Source organism: Entamoeba invadens, assembly GCF_000330505.1.
Source record: "Entamoeba invadens IP1 unplaced genomic scaffold scaff_1105074726537, whole genome shotgun sequence".
Lineage (NCBI taxonomy): Eukaryota > Evosea > Mastigamoebida > Endamoebidae > Entamoeba > Entamoeba invadens.
The window spans coordinates 31,715-52,449 of NW_004191924.1; the positions used below are offsets into that span (position 1 = coordinate 31,715).

Sequence of the window (20,735 nt, forward strand, 5' to 3'; positions counted from 1 at the left end):
ATAGATTTATTAAATAATCATTGAGAATATACAGTTCAAATTACCAGACAAACGTACAATTCTTTAAATAAACTATTGAAAAAAATAATAAAATGAATGGACCAATCAACAACCTTAATTTGTTTTTTTTTCAACAATAATATATTTCTTTGTGTTCATTCATATGGTTTTGAATATTTGCAAAACACTGTTGGAGTTGAAACATATACGGTAACACAGATAAATATTCTGTGTTATCGGGAGTAAATATTAAAAATATATTACTTATTTGTTTGGTCTTTTAATTGAAAATTGGAATTTGGAGTAATAATTCTAAATTACATGTTTTAATTTTTATTTACTCATTTGATTTACTTGTTATTATAATAGTTTTGATATTTCAATTTTTAACATTAATTACTGGAATAAAATAGTTTTTTTTTCTAAAAAAAATAAGATAGATTTTTGTTTATTTTCATGCTTGGTGTGAAGTAAATGTTTTTAAGACTAATACATATGTTTGTCAATTAATTATAATAATATATTTAGTTAAAACACAAGTGTTATTAATTATAATAGTTTCAATATACTATAATAAAAATTAAATAAATAATTTAATATTCAAAATATAACACTTTGGAGCTTTGTTTTTTCTGTTTTATATAAAAAACAATAAAAAGAGGAAAACTTGTTTGAGATTTTTTGTGGTTTTTTATCCTTGTGATTTTAGTAAAAGTAATATTCAAATGATAAAAAAATCACTAAGATATTCGAATTATTGTTATTTTTAACCATCTTTGAAAGTTTCATTACTTGTAGCAATTTGCTTAGACGATGAATGTTTGTAAAAAGCGTTTTATCGCCACTCGAAATGACATTTCATCGACTTGATTCACACAAATTCATAGAGTATTTTTCTAATAAATATACGCACTTACAATTGAATAAAATAGTACGTCTGTTTTAAATTTTTTTAACAAAATTAACTTCGACGACTGTCACTAAAATTAAGTATCTTCATCATAATATTCAACTTTCAATATATCATATAATTCAAAATTGACTTAATATTACTTAAAAAACACCATTATTGTTTAAACTTTAGTTTTTAACAATCAGTGACCCATCTTTTTCATTAAGTACTCGATCAGATATTATCATTTTGAATTTTGGAGATTATTCAGTAAAAATGTTATTCAAAAATATTTGTTTTAATAGTTTGGCAAAATAGTATGTTGTGTTTTAATGAAAAAAAAATTCTGGGAAAAAAACACAAGAAATTCCAACGTGTATTTATATTACTATGAAATAAATATAATGTTTTATATTAAATATTTTCTTTTGTATAAAACGTTAATAAAAACACACAAAACAAAACTTTTTAAAAAAAGTAAAAGAACTCTTTTTGAATAATTATTTAAAGTAATCTGGTAAGTACTTTTCAAATCTCTCATAGTAAAACATGAATTGTTTTTTCACCTCTTCTTCGTCAAACATAAACAGTTTCTTATCTTTCTCTTTGTCTTCTTTTCTATCCTTTTGTTCTTTCTGTTTGAGCAGCTTCTTAATATTTTCCTCAAACTCCTCTGAATATTCCATATTGAAATATTTATAGATCTTTTTCGTTTCTCCAATTGGGTCTTTAGTCAGAGCCGTGAATGAAATGTCGTAAATTTGTTTTTCGCGCTGTGGATCCTCACTGACCCATTTATCTCTCGCTGCAATTCCGTTCTTCAAGCACAGCCAAATGATTTTGATAGTACACTCATTAGTCCATTTAACATCATCCATTCCAATATCCCCCACAAAATTGCCACGAATAGCAATGCACCCCGGAATCAGACTTTTTAACTCTGGAATGATTTCTCTGTGTATCCACAGTATTCTTCCTTCCGTCGCATTGACCAAATTAAAGAAGTTCATTGGCTCCACAAAGTGCGAAACGGCCTTCAAACACAAGTGGAAGTTCTTCTTTTTCTCTTCCATTTTTGACACGTCGGTGTCGTACCAGGGACACTCCCTTTTATCCAACAAGTGCATTTTAAACTCTTCCAAAAGTCCGTCATACACAAACTTGAAATTTCCGTTCCAGAGGTGTTCTCTATATTGTTCGAGTCGGGGGAGACATAGTGAGTACACCCACGAGAATCCAAGCATCGCTTTAAAGCAGATCTCCTCTTCATATTGCTCCACGTCCATTTTATGTCGTTTATTAATATCATCATTTAACATCGGCTCTATCACTCTCTTCCCAAAGTTGAGACGACCTTCAGAGGACATTGTCTTGCTCCCCGGACAGAAGTGTTCGTACATTTTAATAGAAGTCGCAAGTGGGTCTGAAGACATCACGTGATGAGCAAAAGTAGAGCCACTACGTGGCATAGAGACTATAAACAATGGATTTTTAATTTCTACTTTTGAAAGGTTTTCTTTGTCGATTTCTTGCTCATATAAAAAGCGCAAATAGACACTGACTTGGCCTACACAGTACTTGAAAACATTTTTAAACATCTGAGAGTTCGGATCAAAACAGCCTGCAAAGAACTCTCGTGCAGCTTGTTTGAATGGGTTGGCTTCTAATTGCGTGTGATACTTCTGTGGTAACGTCTTGTACTCTTCGGCGTGTGTAGGATCAAGTTGACACATCAACTGAACGGCATATTCCTGCACCTTTAAATATATTGGACCAAAAGCAGACTCGGGTAATTCAGGGAGGAGATATTTGTTGGAAGTATCTAATTGATACTGTTCAACGTTGGTGTAAACAAAGGGTTCACTCATTCTGAAATTGAAAGATCTGGAAATGAATAAACACTGATAAGGTTCGAACGCGTTGGAAATTATTGATTTGAAAACAATTGTTGTTATGTTTCGGTGTCGTTTTATTTTTTGTGAATTAAAATTAAAGTTTGTTTGCGGTATTTTTTTTAAAGGAAAAATGAAACAATATTTCTTAAGTTGGTGAAAGAAAACTATAGTAAGGAAGAATAGGGTCAATTAATCAAGCTTTCAATATTATATTTTTATTATATACTAATTAATATAAATTATGAAGAAAACAAGATCGAATAGTTCAATTCAACTGACGTTCATTTGGTTTTTTTCTTATGTAATTTTCTTGGTGGAAAAAAGTGAAATTTAAACAGATATACTAAAAATATAGTATATTTTAATTTTGAAAATGGATGTTTTCTTAAAGAGTAGGAATTACAAAAAGTGTACATCCGATAATGACAATCTAAATCAAAAAATAATTTATTTTAGTCATTTTATAATGTCTTCAAGTTTCTTTATGATATTTATAAATAATTGGTAACTAAAGCAAACTTTTTGAGATAAAAAAATAGTAAAACCACTTTACAAAAAAAATATCAGTGAAACATTATTGAATTATTAAGTTTTTTCAAAAAAAATAGAAGAGTTGAACAATTGAACTTTAAGAATTTACATTTTTAAAGTAAAACAATAGTCAAAAATTGTTTAAAATAATTATTTAAATATAAGGGCTGACAATATCTCATATAAGTTATGAATTCAAATTAATTCGAAAGAACTGGTAATAAAATAATTTAAATGATTGTCAAATAATTATAAATATAGAATAATAATTTATTATTTTTTTATTATTTTAAAAAAATTGATAACAAAAAAATAATTGGTAAAGACTAAAAAATCATTTTTTTAATAATTTTCTAACCCAAACATCTATATTTTAATATTTACAAAAAAGTGTTTTTAATTATTTACATAGTAATCAGTATCCCACTTTTCTTTTTAACTGTAACATAAGGAGTATGAAACCAATTTAATAAAATCGTTATTTAAAAAACATAAAATATAGTTATATATAAAAATACTAAAAGATAAAAACCACTATTCAAACAAAATCATCAACCCAGACGAAGTTGTTGCTTGTGGTATTGCTGTGCAAGTTGATCTTTTGACAAGAACCATTGGAAGGTCGCAGAAGAAGTCTTGTTGTTTGATGATGTTGCCATTGACACTTGGGATAGAGACAACTAATGGTATGATTACTGTCTTGATTTGATAAACTCTTTTATCCTAACAAGGAAGTCACAATTATCCGCACTTGTGTTTTCAACTAATGCGGACAACCAACTTGTTGTATTTACCCAATTATTTGAATGTGAGGTGTCAATACTTCAAAATGCAACTTGCCAGGGAAGATTAAGTCGAGTAGAATACGTTTTTGGAAAAAGTAAATATCAATTGAGATTTTTATTTTTTTCTTCGAATTTTGGAAATGATTTAATTAAATTGTTCTAATACTAAGCAAGTAGAAAATATTTTTAACAAAAAATATATAAAAACATTTTAAAATTAAATACAAAAATCATCAACATCATTTTCATTATAAATATACTGACAATCTTTTTCATACTTTTATCCAACTAAAATGGGACTTTTATTTATTATACTTTTATAATTATTTATAAACAAATAAACAAAGATTTGATTATTTTAAATTGAAAATAATGATAATGTGTCTGGTGTACATTTATCATTCATTGATGTCAAACTTAGTTGTGTTTTCTCGTTTTGAGATTAAAACAACAATCAAAACAATTCATACCAAATGATGTCACGGTTGATGGTATATCTGCACTGGTCAAATTCGTACAACTAGCGAAACACCACTTACCAAGTGATGTCACACTTGACGGTATTGTCACATTGATAAGACTGCTACATCCACAAAAAGAATAATCTCCAATTGATTTTACACTTGATGGTATTACTATATTACTCAGACGTTCACAAGAAGTAAAACATGAATATGGTATTGATGTAACACTCGATAGTATAACTACATTTTTCAAAAAGCAACATCGACAAAAACAGGCTTTACCAATTGATAAAACACTTGGTGGTATTATTACACTGCTTAAACTACCACATTCCCAAAAACATCTCTTACCCATTGATTTAATACTTGATGGTATTGTCACTTTGTTCAGAGTATCACATCCATAAAAACAGTTGTCACTTATTGAAGTAAAACGGGATGGTATATCAAACTCAGTACACTTATATTCGTTGTTTAACTTTTTATTGTTGATCATAATTACACTTGTTGGTATTGCTACACTGCTCAATGTTTCATACCCAAACAAGCATCTATTTCCAATAATAACGTTTATAAAATGTGGTATAACTACACTGGTAAGATGATCACATTCACTAAAACAGGAGTTACCGATTGATGTTACACTTGATGGTATTAACACACTTCCTAGCCTACAACATCTATTAAAACACAAATCACCAATTGATTTCACACTTGGTGATATTGTAACGTTGACTAGACTGCCGCAGTAAATAAAACATTCAATACCAAGTGATATAACTTTTGATGGTATAACCACATTACTCAAACTGTTGCATCCATTAAAACATTCATTACCAAGTGATGTGACACTCAATGGTATCACAACACTGCTTAAATTTGTACAGTTATAAAAACACCATTTACCAAGTGATGTCACATTTGGTGGTAAATTATTACCATATTTATTTCTATCATTATTGGTATAAGTAACATTCTTAAATTCGATGTTTTTATTACTGTTTATGTCAACTGTTGTATAATCAACATTGAACCACACAACAATTCTATAAAAATTGATTTTTATTTCATCTATTTTGTTTTTGTTGATATTTTCTGTTGTTTCAGAGTTTTCAATATTAACATAAAAATCATTACCAAAGTTTTCATCCTCCAAATTCCACAAGTGAAGTGTCTCGATGTTTGTAAAGTATTTGATAGTTTTGTGATTCAATGGAATTGGGTTGAAATGAAACTTCTCTATGTTGCCTTTGTATTTCTTGCATACAAATTCAATGTTGACAAGGTCTTCTATTGTTGTGAAATACTTTGAGACTATCATGACATGGTAACTGTCAAGTTTGGACATCTATAATTATTAAGTGATATTTTGATTTTTAAATACTTAAAATTCAAAGGAACTAAATATTTTTAAATGATATTTCATTGGTTAAAACAATTTCAAATAATGTTTTTGATTGTTGGTAAAAAATATATTTTATTAAAAATACACATTTGTTTTTAAAAATAGTCAAGATAATAAAATAATAATTATTTAATAATAAATTTATAATTAAAGTGTAAACACTCATCATAAAATGAAACAAAATTAAAGCAAAAAGAAGTTTGTCAAATAAGTATCGTGATTCTTCGAAGTTATTTGTGTATATCAAAACACAGTAACTATTAAAAAAATTGTTTAATTTATTATAAACATTTAATTTAATAACTTATTATTTTTTTTATTAAAATAATAATAAAAAGAAAAAAGATAACAAATATCTCTTAATTTTATAATATACCTATTGACTCACTTTTCTCTTTTATAACTCACTTGTCAAAAAATGACTCACTATTTCGCTTCTTGACTCACTTTTATAAAAGTAACTCACTTAAAAAACAATTTACTATTTCAATGGTCTTTTAAATAATAAAATAAAATTTCTTTAAAATAATAAAATATAGTTTTTATTTAAATTGCTATATAATTATTCACTCAATCAAAAACTTGACCATTTGGGCAAATTTGCCATTAATCAAAATAATTTAAATCTGGATTGTGTTCAAAAAACAAAAATAAATAACATTTTTACTTACAGAAAATATTTTTGTTATTAAATTAAAGTTTTCATAAATGAAAAAAATAAAAACAAATCGATTAATTGATTTAAAAAATACTTATTGTGTTCAATAATTATATCGTTTTCAACATGATAAATAACGCCATACAAATACAATGAAATGAAGGTGTTGTCACACATTTGAATTTATTATATTACATTTTTTAAAAATGTATTAATTTTTGTTTTGAACAGTCAATAAAATACAATAAATAATAAATGAGTTTCGTTATAAAAGATATTTGAATTAACAAACAACATTTTAAAGAAAAAACATTGAATAATTTAAAACCAAAATGTTAAAAATGTTTTTCATCATCTAGAACAATTATATACATTTGTCATAACCCAAACAACTTGTTTAATTGTTTATAAATTACAATAACAAATCAATAAAACGCGAATAACAAAGACACAATAACAATAAAGTACACTTTTACTACAAACACAACAAATATGAAAACAATTTAATCATGTTAAATAAAGATGTCGGAATAATAACTTATTAGAGTATATGATGAACACAACATTAAACAGCAGAGAACTGTTTATAACCAAAATATCATGTAAAATATTAATGACAACACAAACATTGTAAATAATAAATTAAGTTGTATTGATTAATTTCTATGATGAAATTAGTTTAATTCAGTTAATTATTTAAAAATGTGATTTAAAAAATGAAGTCGATTAACATATGTATAGTTTTACACGTTTAAAGTTGTCTCTTAGTTGTATTCATTTTAATTAATTACAAAAACAAAGTTAGTGGCATTACAAAACAATTGAAAGTATAAATAAAAATAAACATTTGTGTAAATTTTTTTATTAATACTTTTTTTGATAAAATATTAACAGATAAATAATTTAATTTCTGATTGGAGCTCATGTTTGATAATTGTGACATATTGTTTGTCCAATGAAAATCTTTAAGATTTTGTCTTAGTATATTACTTTTTTTTATAAATAAGTCATTGCGTCGTTATCCACAAATATTATACAACAACTTTTTGTTAACAATTATATACAAGTGTTATTTATTATTTTTTTTAACTTGCTTATCATAATAAATTTTTTTTTCATCTCACAACACACAAAATGGAACCATTGTATTTCTTTAACATCACAACAAATATGAATGTAAAATAAAGACTAATTAAATTATAATTTGTTAATGATTTTATAAAATAAGAATCATAAAAAATTACTTTTTACTTTTACATTTTTATTTAGAAATATCAAACAATTTGAATAAAAAATTAAAACTTTTAAACGTGTAACTTCATACTAACAACGAAAATGATTCCACCAAATTGAAAATATGTATTTTTAAGCATAATTGAATTTTGAATTAAAATTTAAATAGATATATACATTAAATACATCAAATTCGTTGTCCAATAGTTTATACTAAGAATGTAAAACAATTCAAAACAATTTAATTTGAATCAACAAATGTGAGTTATGTCAATTTATCAATATTATTCTTTTGAATATTATTTGTATGATTTTATTTTTTTTCTTATTTTCGAGTATTATGAATGTTGTTAATTATGGTTTATTTTTATAATAAAATTTACAAACTTTATATAGTTGTTAAACTATGGATATACTAAACATATTTTTTTAATGAGTATAAAATGTTTTATAGTAGAACGACGAATATATAATTTTGAATAGTTAAAGTAAGTTACTTTATGCCCAGGTATGTTATAAGTCTTTGCCAAAATTTCACAAACCTTAATGTTTGGCAATTTTTGAGAAAGGTGATAATTTGCAAAATTATAATTGTAGTGAAAAAAAATTATAATTTTTAGTTCAATTAATTTATATATATTGATTCCCTTATATGTATAGAAAAATATATTTTAATTTAAACATAATAAAATAATATATTATTTGATATTTTTTAAATTGTGACGACTTTATAAGAATTAACAAAAAATGTTTTTTAAAAAAAATCTTAACCATATTTGTAAAATGCCGAAACAAAAAATGAACAATTTATAATGAATAAAAAACATAAAATCATTTATTTTGAATTATTGAAATTGAAATATGTTATTTTTTTATTAAACCACTTTTTGACTTTGTTTGTTTGAGTATTTGATGATTTACATTGTAAGTTGAATTGTTTCTGTATTATTTGATAAATTATTGATAAATTGGTTATTGTCAATCAAAACAACATTTCATAATTTTATTTTAATATCTTTAAATTTACAACAGATGTTGTATTAAAACCTTGGACTTTTAAAATAATTAATTTTAATATCTTATGTGTATGTACATGTGAGCCTTAAGTCATAACATACAATTTTTTTGTAAATTGTTGTCTTAGTCTAAGTGTTATCGTTTAAAGTTAAATTTGATTTTACATGTTTACGTACTTAAAAGATACCACTTTTAATTTTTTAGGCTGTTTTTAAATAAAAACATTATGATAAACTAAGAAACATTATACACTAACTGTTGTTATTTAATTATTGAAAATTAATATTTAATAAATGACTACTTTGAAATTTTCTGATTATGACGTGGTGTTATTGAAATATAATAAAAAAGATTAAACAATTAAAAAAAATCACTTGTATATTTAATGTTTAGTTTAAATGTAATTATTAATAAAAAAATAGTAAATTGAAACTTATTATATTAACGAATTTTGATGTGTTGACAAATAATTCTTCTTTTTACCATGTTTAGTTGTTTTTTGTTGATACGTGTGTTTTTCAATAAGCATCGATTTTAAATTAATATTAAATTATTAACCAAATATAAAATTAACTATTTAAATATTGTGTTTTTTCGAAAAAATAAAAAATTAACTAATTTAGTGATTATTTTTTTTCTAAAAAACAAAATAAACAAAATTTATTTAGTAATTTACAAATAATGGTAACTTTATTTTAATTATCGGTTTAAAAAATGTGTAAATAATTTTCCACAAAAAACAAAAAATTAGCACAGAAAAAAAATGAATTGTGCCAACCCATGCCTAGCGGGAGTCACATTTAGTAACACAAAAATTACCAAATAAATGTCTTACCTTAATAACACCGAAAAATAATTTTTATATCAAATATTGTTATTTAATTTTGAACAATATACAATCTTTTTATACATTTCAAAACTCAAACAAATTTTTGTATATATAATAATCAAATCTTCAAAAATCATATTAAATGGCAAAACTTGACCCATTTCATATAATGATTGTCTCACAATATTTTACTGGTATTTCTGATTTTAAAAATCTTGAAAATGTTCACCAGAAATACAAAGGAAATATGTTAAAGTTTCACTTCAACCCGATACCACTCACTCCTGAAATTCTACCTCTATTTCCAAATATCGAGACGTTGAACGTCTGGAGTCTTCCCGCTGAATTTTTTAATTTTTACGACTTAGTTGAAGACTCTCTTCATTCAGATTATAAAAAGAAAAAGACTCAGAAAAACACGCGAAAAAGTCGCAAATCTTTGACCCGAGAATTTGTTCATCTGAATATCTGGTATGAAGTCTCTTATAGTCGTTCTTTGATAACAGAAAATGGGAAAATATCATATAAAAATATTTGTTTGTTTGATTTTGAACGTAGAATGAATTATAACACAATTCCTCAAAACGTGAAAAGTCTTGGCGATAAGTGTTTTGCTTTTGAAAAAACGTTAAGCGAAATTATTATACCCGACAGTGTGACAAGACTCAATTATGAGTGCTTTACTTCGTGCACCAACTTGACTAAAGTTGTGCTACCAAAAACTTTAAAAGAGATTCAAGGACTTTGTTTTGATGGTTGCAAATCTTTGGAAGAAATAGAAATACCAGAGACTGTCGAAACAATCGGATATAATGCCTTTTCAGGTTGTGAAAAGATCTCAAAAGTGGAAATGCCTGGAAGTGTTAAAGTATTGAGAGAATGGACGTTCGCTGGATGTGTATCACTTAGAGAAGTGGTTTTACACGACGGTATAAACAGCATTAATTACGATGTATTTGCACGGTGTGATTTAAATACTGTTGTTGTACCAAAAAGTGTTACACAACTGGATAGCACTGCATTTGATAAAAATGTGGTGATTATAAGAAATTGAGTTATGACTTGTTGTTGTATTAACACTTAAAATAACGCCCTTATTTTTGTTTTGGCCTGTTTTTACAGTGATATTAATCCAATTTTTGATGATTATCCTTTTTGGCTTGTGTATTGTTTATGCACATAATATAAACTCTAAAAAATGGAAATTTATATAATAAACTCGATATTTCCCCAATTTTTAGACCACTTAAATATTATTTCAATGTTATTTAAAGTGTTACATATTTTATTAGTTATATCCCTAAAAAACAGGGCCTAACTATTTTAATAATAAAAAATAATTATATTTAAAATGGAAATATAAAAAATCAAATAAAACAGTTCTTAATTTGTGAAAGAGCATCATATATTCAATCAGCAATTTGTGTACACATCAATTTAATACTAGTTTAAAGAGATCTTTAATAAATACCACAAACATCAAATGATTTATGTATTTTCTCCTGGCTCAACAAATTTATTAATTGTAAATTTTATTTACATACTACCTGTCTTGTTGCGCTTTTTCTGTTTCCTTTTATTGTATATGGCAGAGTGTCTGGTATTTTTAGAATTGAATTATTTTAACAATTAAAATAGTTTTGTTTTATTAAAATTAAATAATAAAATCCTTGCAAAAAATAAAGTTTTGCATAAGGCAGAGTGTCCACACTTTAAAGTGGTGGTTGTCTTGATGATTTATTCAATTAAAATATGTTTTTAACACAAAAAATAAATAATTTTTTAAAATAACATATTGATAAGAACAATAAAGAAATTTTATGTGTTTAAAGCAATTAAAAACATATAACATTTTTTATATTGATATTAGTTAACAAATAACCAAAAGATGAATTTTAAACTTCTTTATTTTGTTATTATTTCATTGATATTTTTGATATCTTAAATAAAACATTTTTATTTAAATTAATAAATGCATTGAATTAATTATTCAGCCTTTTGGAAATTATTAATAAAATAACATACAATAATAAATAGCTGTTATCCATATTTAAAATTGTTTTAAGAAAAACAATTTTTGACGCAATAAAAACTTTCATAATTAAGTTCAGATGTATACGTGTTTCATTTATTTACTGATTAAAAAAAACACAAATAAATCATCATTTCAATTAAAAAATCAATTTGTTCTTGTTCTTATAATATTTTCTCAAACTTTGTATTATCAAAGCACCCCATCCCAATTTTTGTGATATTTTCCAAGTTAATCGTTTCAAGTGAAACACAATTATCAAAACAGAAAGGAGAGAGTTCTGTTATTGACAAGGGTAATATGACATTCTCAAGTTGTGTTGCACACGCAAAACAAAAGTCTCCAATTTTAGTGATGTTATTAGGTATTTCAATTTCAGTAATTGTTGTGTTGTTAAAGAACGCCCCCTCATCAATTCTATGAACCTTTTCATCTTTTAAAATATCAATTCCAAACATTTTTAAATCGTTGAATTTCACTTTCACGTTGTCACAGATCATTTGTTTTTGTTCAAATTGTTTATATAATGTATAACTGACTTCTCCACTATAATAAGTTGTCTTTTCTTCATTAAATAATATCAAACTCAATGATGCACATCCCTCAAATACATCACTTCCAAATGTGATCTTATTGTTCTTAAAATTGACACGTTTGAGATTCGAGCAATTCATGAAACAACCATCTTCCACATTTTCAAGTGATTTTGGAAATGTGAGGCTCTCTAGTGAGTAACAATTTTTAAATGCAAATTTGCCAATTGTTTTCAACGTCGTTGGGAAGACCATTTCTTTCAAATTGTAGCACTTCATAAACATGCAATGAGGAATACATTCAATGTCTCTAAAATTGTCAAATTTGATCAAAGAATTGCAACACCAAAAAACACCACCTTTTAAATGTTTGACTTTTGATATGAATTTCAGATTGAAGCAATTCATAAAACATTGTGTTTTATATAGCACTTCTTTTGACTCACAAAATACACTTTCAAGTGAGTAACAATTCGCAAAACACCGCTTCCCAAATTTCTTGAGACTTTGGGGGAGTGTAACACTCTTCAATGAAAAACAATTAAAGAACACTTTTTCGTCAATTTCTTCTAAAGTGTTTGAAAATGTGACTTTTTGTAAAAAATGCATGTTGTTGAAACACAACTTGTTGATCTTTTTTGAAACTAATGAAACATCGACTTCTCTTAAATTGTATGATGCCAACTTGCAATATTCGAGTGTTTTTATTTGTAATGGCATTTCAAACTTTTCAGTGAAAGTATCATACAAGTCAAATTGAGTTTTCCAGTAATGAGTGTTTTTCATTGACACATTTTTGTTCTCAAAGTTAACACTTTTTATTACAGACCAGTCGACTTTGTCACCGAATTCATATAAATTTTGTTGTGTGTAATCAACATTATGGAATGTGTACCCCAATGCGTACATTTGGAGATAAAACTTGTAGTCAACTATAACATTGTCAAAGAAAAATGTTTTAAAAGTGTTGATATCATTTTTGTTATTTTCCAAATTGTTTAATGTGTTTTTACACTCAGTAAATGATATTTTGGTGAGTTTGTGACAATTATAGAAATATACTCGTTCGAATATTTTTATTGTTGGTGGAAATACAACTTCACAGAGGTTTTTGTATTTATAAAAATATAACCCACTTATTTTTGTGACACTCGATGGTACTTCTATTTTTGTTGTTTCAAAAGGAAACTCGAAGTTATAATTCAGTTTTTTTATACCGGCTGTAACACAATGTATAATATCTTGATTTTCAGTTTCTTTATTAATATCAACATTGTGACCGTCTTCAAATACAATTGACTTCAAATTGGAGCATCCACCCACAAAATTTTTTCCAATTTTTGTGACACTTTTTGGGATGTACAACGAAGTCAAATTATTTGAAATAACAAATGCATTTTTGCCTATTTCACGTACATTCCTGGGAACAACAAATTCTTCAAGTTCTGAGCTGGAAAAGTAATCATCTGGTATAAATGTGATGGTGTCTGGAAGTTGAACACATTTTGCGTTTTTAATACAAAATTTGGATTCATTAATTAAAAATGCATTTTCGGGGATAATAATTTTTTCGATGGGATTGCCATAATCAAAAACTTTGATTCTGAAATTAACAACAGTGGAAGGAATGTAGAGTCTTAAATGATCGCTCGTGTAATTGAACTTAATTTTAAACACGTCCAAGTCGCCAAGATGGATGTAATCGGAGTTAACACGAATTTCATTATTTATTTCGTTGTAATTGTCCAACTTGAACACATTCTCATTAACTTCTTCCTTTTTCATCATGTTTGATACATCAATACCAAGTTTTTTAAATAATTGTTGTTCACTTTCAGTTGCATTGTACAAGTGTTTCATATAATTAATTGGAACATCCAATTTGGCCAGAGAAATACATTGTTCAAAGCACCCACCATCTTCAAACACAACATTTTCATTAAAATTGAGTCCGACCAATTGTTCACAATTTTTAAATGCAAAACTCCCAACAAATCGAACTTTTTGTGGTACTTCAAATTCACTGAGTTTATTACAATTGGAAAATGCACATTTACAAATCATTTCCAAATTGGAAGACAGAGTAATTCTCTTAAGGGAAGTGCATTCTGAAAATGCCGAATCTGCAATGATTTCTACGGTGTTGTCCATCACAACTTCTTCCAGATTTTGGCAAGAACGACACGTCTTTTGAGGTATGCACTTTTTGCCACAAAATGTGATTTTTGTGAGTGTGTTATGGACAAATACCAATTCATCGATATACACATTCTTCTCAGCTGTAAAATCATTAAAAGCACACCCACTAAAAGCATTTCTACAAATCAAAGTTACGTTTGGACCAAAGTCAACAGAAGTGAGCGACGAACAATTTGAAAAACAAGATTCTGGAATTACTTCTACTAGTTTTGGGAGGCGTATCTCTTTCAATCTGCTGCAACCATAAAATGTATTAATACCAAGTCTCATGAGATTGGATGGGAGTTCAATTGATGAGAGGTGAGAGCAGTCACTAAAAGCGAAATTTCCAATTTCAATAACAGAGGGCGGAAGTTTTATCGAAACTACTTGAGAACCTTCAAAAGATTGTTCACTAATTTTTCGCACAAAATGAGGAATTTTGTTTTTAAAATAAATTTGGTCTTCTTTTGTGTAAACAGAGAGTGGACAGACATTGAAATTGTTCATCTCTATAAGACACTCTTTGGCACTTTACGGAAAATTGAATAGTGATTTTTTAGTGTTCAGTTTCATATCAAAAGGAGAAAAGAATTGTTGGGTCTGTATAAACTTGAATATGTTTTTTGTTTTTGGAGTAATTTGAACTGGATTCATTCGAATACGGTCAAGTATATATTCAAACTTTTTACACACCAAAATGATGTTTATAAAGTCTTCATACTCTTTTAAATATGTCACGACTATTTGAATGGAATAGACATCAACTCGCTTTGACATGGGTTTAAAATATATTTTTTTAATTATATTCACTATAGTAATGATTTACAGTTTTATGAGGCAATTATAATTAAATGATAAAAAGAATAAATCGAATTTAAGTGATCTGAAACTCGGGAATTTTAGAGTTTATTAAATAATTTTTCTTGTTCAGAAATTTTTAAATTTAAGAAATTTTGGTATTTTAACAAAAAAAAAATAAACTGTTTTTCAAAACTCTGTACTGGGATGACCCAATTTTTTAGACAAATAATTTATATTTTTTTCTTTGCTTAACCCTTATTTAATAAAGTTATTCTAATTGATTTCAATTAATTATTCAGTTTCGAGAAGATACAACCTATTTGTATGTTTTGATTTTGATGGGTCAGTTAACCCACAAATACGAAAACCTACAAATAAGCGACTTTGACTGTATATAAATTATGTAAATTTAGGGGGGACACCATTTTATCTAAATTTTTAAATAATAAAATTAAATCGCGAGTGGGACGGTTTTTCTAAAAACCTGAAGGAGCTTTGCCCCAACGCGAAGATTTGAATTTTCCCAAAATTCTGGATTAAAGAGTTCCAATATTTAAAATCATTTTAAACCATATTTTATCATAATTTAACTAAATTTTAAGACGCGTAGCATTAATTTTTTTAAAATGACAAAACAAATTATTAATTCCGCTTTTAAAAATTATATTGAAATTTGTCATTTACTATTATTATATAATATAGTGTTGGATGAAGATGTTGATAAATTTATAGATGATTTTGAAAATGAACATGTAAGTGAACACGGAAGTAAACATATAATTTATTTTAGATGAAATTATAATGCATAATTTAAAGTTTAACTTTTACTATAAAAAAAACATAATAATGATATTCATTAATTACACAATTATTATTAAATTGGAATGCTAAATGCCTTTTTAACATGGAAGTTAACAAAATGATTTCAAATAAATTAATAATATTTAATAGTAAATGTTTCCATTTTATTGTAACATACTTTTATAACACGGGTTAGTTTTTATATTTATAAATATTCGTATTTTTCAAATTTTGAAAACAAATTTCTAGTCTAAGAAATTAATTAAAAAACATGAATTAATTAAATATACCTAATTTGTATATTATTTTAAATCAAGTGAAATCTTTTTAAAAATAATCAATTGAGTATTTAATAATTTAACTTAAACAACTTTGAAACCCCAATAAAAATGAATTCATTTTAGACCGCAAATAAAACAATTTTTGTTGTTTGTTTATTTATTTTTGATAAAATCTGATTTAAATAAAATTGATTTACATATACTCGAAAAATAGTACAGCACTGATAATACGACCTGCAAACTATAAAAATGGTTTATAAAAACTATATAATAGTTTTTAATACAAAATTTGAAAAAAACACGACAATAAACAAAAAACTATAATATTTCATAAATTTATGGTTTGCCAGTAGTTTTTTTGTGCTGGACTATTTTTCATGTATCTGTAATTTGTTTGTTGTTCTGTTTGGTCAAAATTTTTCATAATTAAAAGTTAGTATCTTTTCAGCTATACTTCTCAATTCTAAAATTGAAATAAATTACATTAAACCAGATACACATTATATTAGATTGTAATTGTTACATTTGTAATCAATAAACACAATAAAAAATTCATTTGTATTCTTTTATAGCTTGTTAAAAACAAAAACTTCTTTGTAGTTTGATAAACCCAAATTTATTATTGTTTTATAATAAAGAGAGTACAATTTCCATAACAATATTTTTCAATTTATTTAACTCAAGTTAACCAAATAAACATTTAATCAGAGTTTAATTTTAATTATCGAACAAAATATAATGAAAATAATATATTTGTTTTCTAATATAATGTTTTATAAACAAAGACTTTAAATATTTTTTTTTATTTATTTGATTGTTAATATGTGTTGTTTTAAAATAATAAAAATAGAATTTTTAGTTGGATATAAAAAGCCAGTGTTATCTATATATCGAATCAAACTTAAAACAATCAACCATGACTTCCAACAAGTTATGTCGTCCTTTCTTAGTATTAACTTATCTTATTATTTTGAACCCAATACCATCTTGTGCTTTAAGAATGAATTATAGACAACAAAAGTCCACAATTGAACATAAAAAAGGTATAGATTCTTTAGATTCTATAACTTCTAGTTCTAAAAACCAGACTCAAGAAATACATAGTTTATGTTCTAATGAATATGTAATATTAAACATGGATTCTTCAGATATATCATATAACATTTCATTTGATTGTTATTCTCAAATCCCAAATTACAAAACAATAATCAAAGCTTTTCAAATCAATTCAATCTGTTATGTCCACCCCGATCAGATGTATATTCATAAACAAAATAAAAAGATCAGCAGATGTGGGGAATGGCTCCAATTGACTGGACCTAGTCATAAAATAGTTCATTGTATGGTTGTTGGAACTATTAATCCTATCTATCAAAATGTACCATTTAAAGTTAATAAAAAGATACTAACACTTAAGAAAAACTTATTTACAATCCTCACACGCGGGATGTGGTACATCAACTACAGTTTCACGTACGCTACAGCTGCTGTGCATGACTATACTCTTAATATTCCGCCATCTCTATACACAATCGAGAGATCTAATAATTCAATTATTTTTCAAATCTATGAAGTACATCGGCCAATCGAATATCTCCAAGCCGGAACTATACTCTACTTTAAAAATGAAAATGACTTATTCGTACTACCTTCTTTTTTCAATCACGTACATCTCCGCGCTATAAATATCAATGGGGATAGTGTGACTTTCCCAAAAACTAATTTTCAAAATTTCCAAAAAAATTTCCATATTTCTGCGACATCATTCTTCAAAAATCTCAAAATGAGTGATTGCTCGTTCCAACGAAATAATCAAATCTCAGACGTCAACGACAACTCAACAAAAACGCCATTTCTCATGTGGTACTTTTTCTCCGTTAAAAACAACATCCCTCATATGGTCAACAATAAAAACTTGACTTTCACTACTATTAGTAATAATTCTAAAACTAGTATATTTATAGTAAATCCAGCCGCATCGCTTCTCAGCCAGGAATCAAAAGAAATTATGTTCGAAGCGAAGGTCAATTTCCTCCCTGTTAATTTGCGTGTTCAAACAGTTATTATAGCGAACATTAGTAAGCTTGGTTCTCCAAATGCCATGTTTGTAGTTATTAATAATATGGCTACAAAACTATTATATTATAATAACTCACTCTATATTCGTGCTGCGTTTGACAAACAAAACTATGACTTTGCCAATGCGATCATTTTGAGTTATGTCGCAAACAGTGGAGACATATTAATAGTTTTAAATACTAAACTTATACCATTAGAAAATAATACTAAAAATTGTGACAACACTTATGACTGCGAAAATACGGAGTGCACAGTCGACAACACGTCACTCGATGTCGGAACGAGAAAGTGGATAAGAGGATGCGAACCACAATGCGGAGTGTGTAGAGATGGATTTCTATGTAACACTATGGGAATGTGTCAGAAAGAAACTAACTTAAATTTTAGAAATGCGGGTTACATTAAAATGGTTGTGTTATTAATATGTATTGTCGGTCTATTTCTTATTTGATTGATTGTGTTGTAGTTGATTAATAGTTTAGTAAACTATAATTGTTTTTTTTTTTTTTATAATAACTACAGATGTGGCACTAAAGTTTCGACAAGTACTAAGGTTTCTATTTATTATTTAATTACTATTTGAATAATAATGAACAAATAAATTAATACCTTCATTTTCACCCCTGTAGAAAGTCTTTTAAATATTTATCAATGTTTTTCATAAACCAATTTCTTGCTCAGTTATCAATAAAATTATTTTTTCATTAAAATAATGGTATTTGTTAAATTAAATTGCCACAAAATTTGTTTTTTTTGTTAATTTTGAAACCCAAAATTGTGCCGACCCATGTTTTATTTGTTTAAAATACTTAAATATAATTTAGTTTTATAATAAAACATGGACTCTACAGATAGAAGAATTATTGGTTGTCATAAAAAAGTGGTTGTCATGAAAATAATGTTATTAAAAACCAAAAAATCGATTTTTTTTCAAAAATTCTTCCAGTGTATTGAGTAAGTCGATTACCAAATGAAATAATAAATATTAACTAATTTGTTTTATGCTATTATTTAAGGCATTAAACAAACGTTAATAATGTTAACATTTTAAACTTTTAACAATAATAAAAATTATCTATTTGAAAAAGACTTATTAAATGACGTATATTTGTGTTTTTTGGTGAACCTTGCTACAGTAGGAGATATGGACAATGAAAACAATAATCAGAACAAAACGTTTGGTTAATTTGAACACGATAACAGTTTTTATAACGAAATGCCATATTTGTAATATAACGTCATATTACACGTTGTTTATCAACGAATGCCTAATGATTAATTATTCGCTTTCAACGTTATAAATATACAAACCTGATAATTGTGAACATTGTTTGTTTGATTTACACATCCTCAACTTATTCATAATAAATTACACATCCCCAATATCAGTTCATTTTAATCATGATGACAAGGTACAATCAATTTTGATTTTGAAAATGAGTAAAATATTTTTGTGGTTTTTCTGTTTTTTAATAAAAAACAAAAAATTTTAAATGTTTCATCCTTTTGACAACCACTTTCTGAAAATACAATCCAAACTACCACGGCTTTCCCGTAAATTTACTTGTTCAACAACCAACAATTTATAATCATTAAAAATAAATATATAAAAATACTTTTTTAAACTCGTGACAACTACTTTTTCTTGCATCTGTATATGTTTTTATTTTAAGAAAAACAATAGCCGAGAATAGCTGATGATGTGGCAACCTTTTTTCCCGAAATTTAGGCCAAAGCATTTATAGCTCACCTTGGTTGAATCGACTAAAATTGACCAATAATTTGTTTGATAACTTGAAATTTGACTTTCTTTTACAATGCTAATCTATTTTTATAATAGTTATTGATTAAAGTTTTAAAAATATTTATTTTACTTTTTCAATTATTTGGTTGTTGACTATTTTTTTGTCAAATGTAATATAATAGCTGTTCGGCGACTTTACAGTCCCCTTGAAAATCGCCGACTTTTTAGTGGTCTTAAAAATATTTGAACTAAATATTTAGTTAAATAACTATTTAAAATACCATTTATCACGTAAAAGATATTGAAAAAATGAACCATATAAATTTAATATAATTATTATTAAAAAAAGAAATGAAAAAATACCGTCCCAATTATATCTTCTCAAATCATTTTTTAAATTATATTTATATGATTATAATATAACAAATAATAACAACTATTGTGTTTTTACACATTTTTGAGACTATAATAAATATGGTATAATTTATTAATGTTAATAGTTATTTAGTTCTAAAAAAAGTAGGCGGTTTTTTGACTCAAAAAGTCGCCGAACAGCCATTAAAACAATTGTTTT

At 26.0% G+C, this 20,735-nt stretch overlaps 5 protein-coding genes across 5 annotated transcripts; 2 read left to right on the forward strand and 3 right to left on the reverse strand.

The window, feature by feature from the left end:
- Positions 1-1,392: 1,392 nt before the first annotated feature.
- Positions 1,393-2,760, reverse strand: EIN_289500 (hypothetical protein; the record flags this gene model as incomplete). Its single annotated transcript, XM_004185976.1, has 1 exon — positions 1,393-2,760. One exon carries the CDS (start codon positions 2,758-2,760, stop codon positions 1,393-1,395), a length of 1,368 nt encoding a protein of 455 aa, XP_004186024.1.
- A 1,092-nt stretch (positions 2,761-3,852) lies between these two features.
- Positions 3,853-5,915, reverse strand: EIN_289510 (hypothetical protein; the record flags this gene model as incomplete). The annotated part of the gene is made up of 2 exons (XM_004185977.1): positions 3,853-3,998; positions 4,565-5,915. The coding sequence occupies 2 exons, from the start codon at positions 5,913-5,915 to the stop codon at positions 3,853-3,855; spliced, it is 1,497 nt and encodes a 498-aa protein (XP_004186025.1).
- Positions 5,916-9,851: 3,936 nt separating this feature from the next.
- EIN_289520 (hypothetical protein) lies at positions 9,852-10,763 on the forward strand (the record flags this gene model as incomplete). Its single annotated transcript, XM_004185978.1, has 1 exon — positions 9,852-10,763. One exon carries the CDS (start codon positions 9,852-9,854, stop codon positions 10,761-10,763), a length of 912 nt encoding a protein of 303 aa, XP_004186026.1.
- A 1,142-nt stretch (positions 10,764-11,905) lies between these two features.
- Positions 11,906-14,962, reverse strand: EIN_289530 (hypothetical protein; the record flags this gene model as incomplete). Its single annotated transcript, XM_004185979.1, has 1 exon — positions 11,906-14,962. One exon carries the CDS (start codon positions 14,960-14,962, stop codon positions 11,906-11,908), a length of 3,057 nt encoding a protein of 1,018 aa, XP_004186027.1.
- Positions 14,963-17,254: 2,292 nt separating this feature from the next.
- Positions 17,255-18,868, forward strand: EIN_289540 (hypothetical protein; the record flags this gene model as incomplete). The annotated part of the gene is made up of 1 exon (XM_004185980.1): positions 17,255-18,868. The coding sequence occupies one exon, from the start codon at positions 17,255-17,257 to the stop codon at positions 18,866-18,868; it is 1,614 nt and encodes a 537-aa protein (XP_004186028.1).
- Between the last annotated feature and the right edge of the window lie 1,867 nt (positions 18,869-20,735).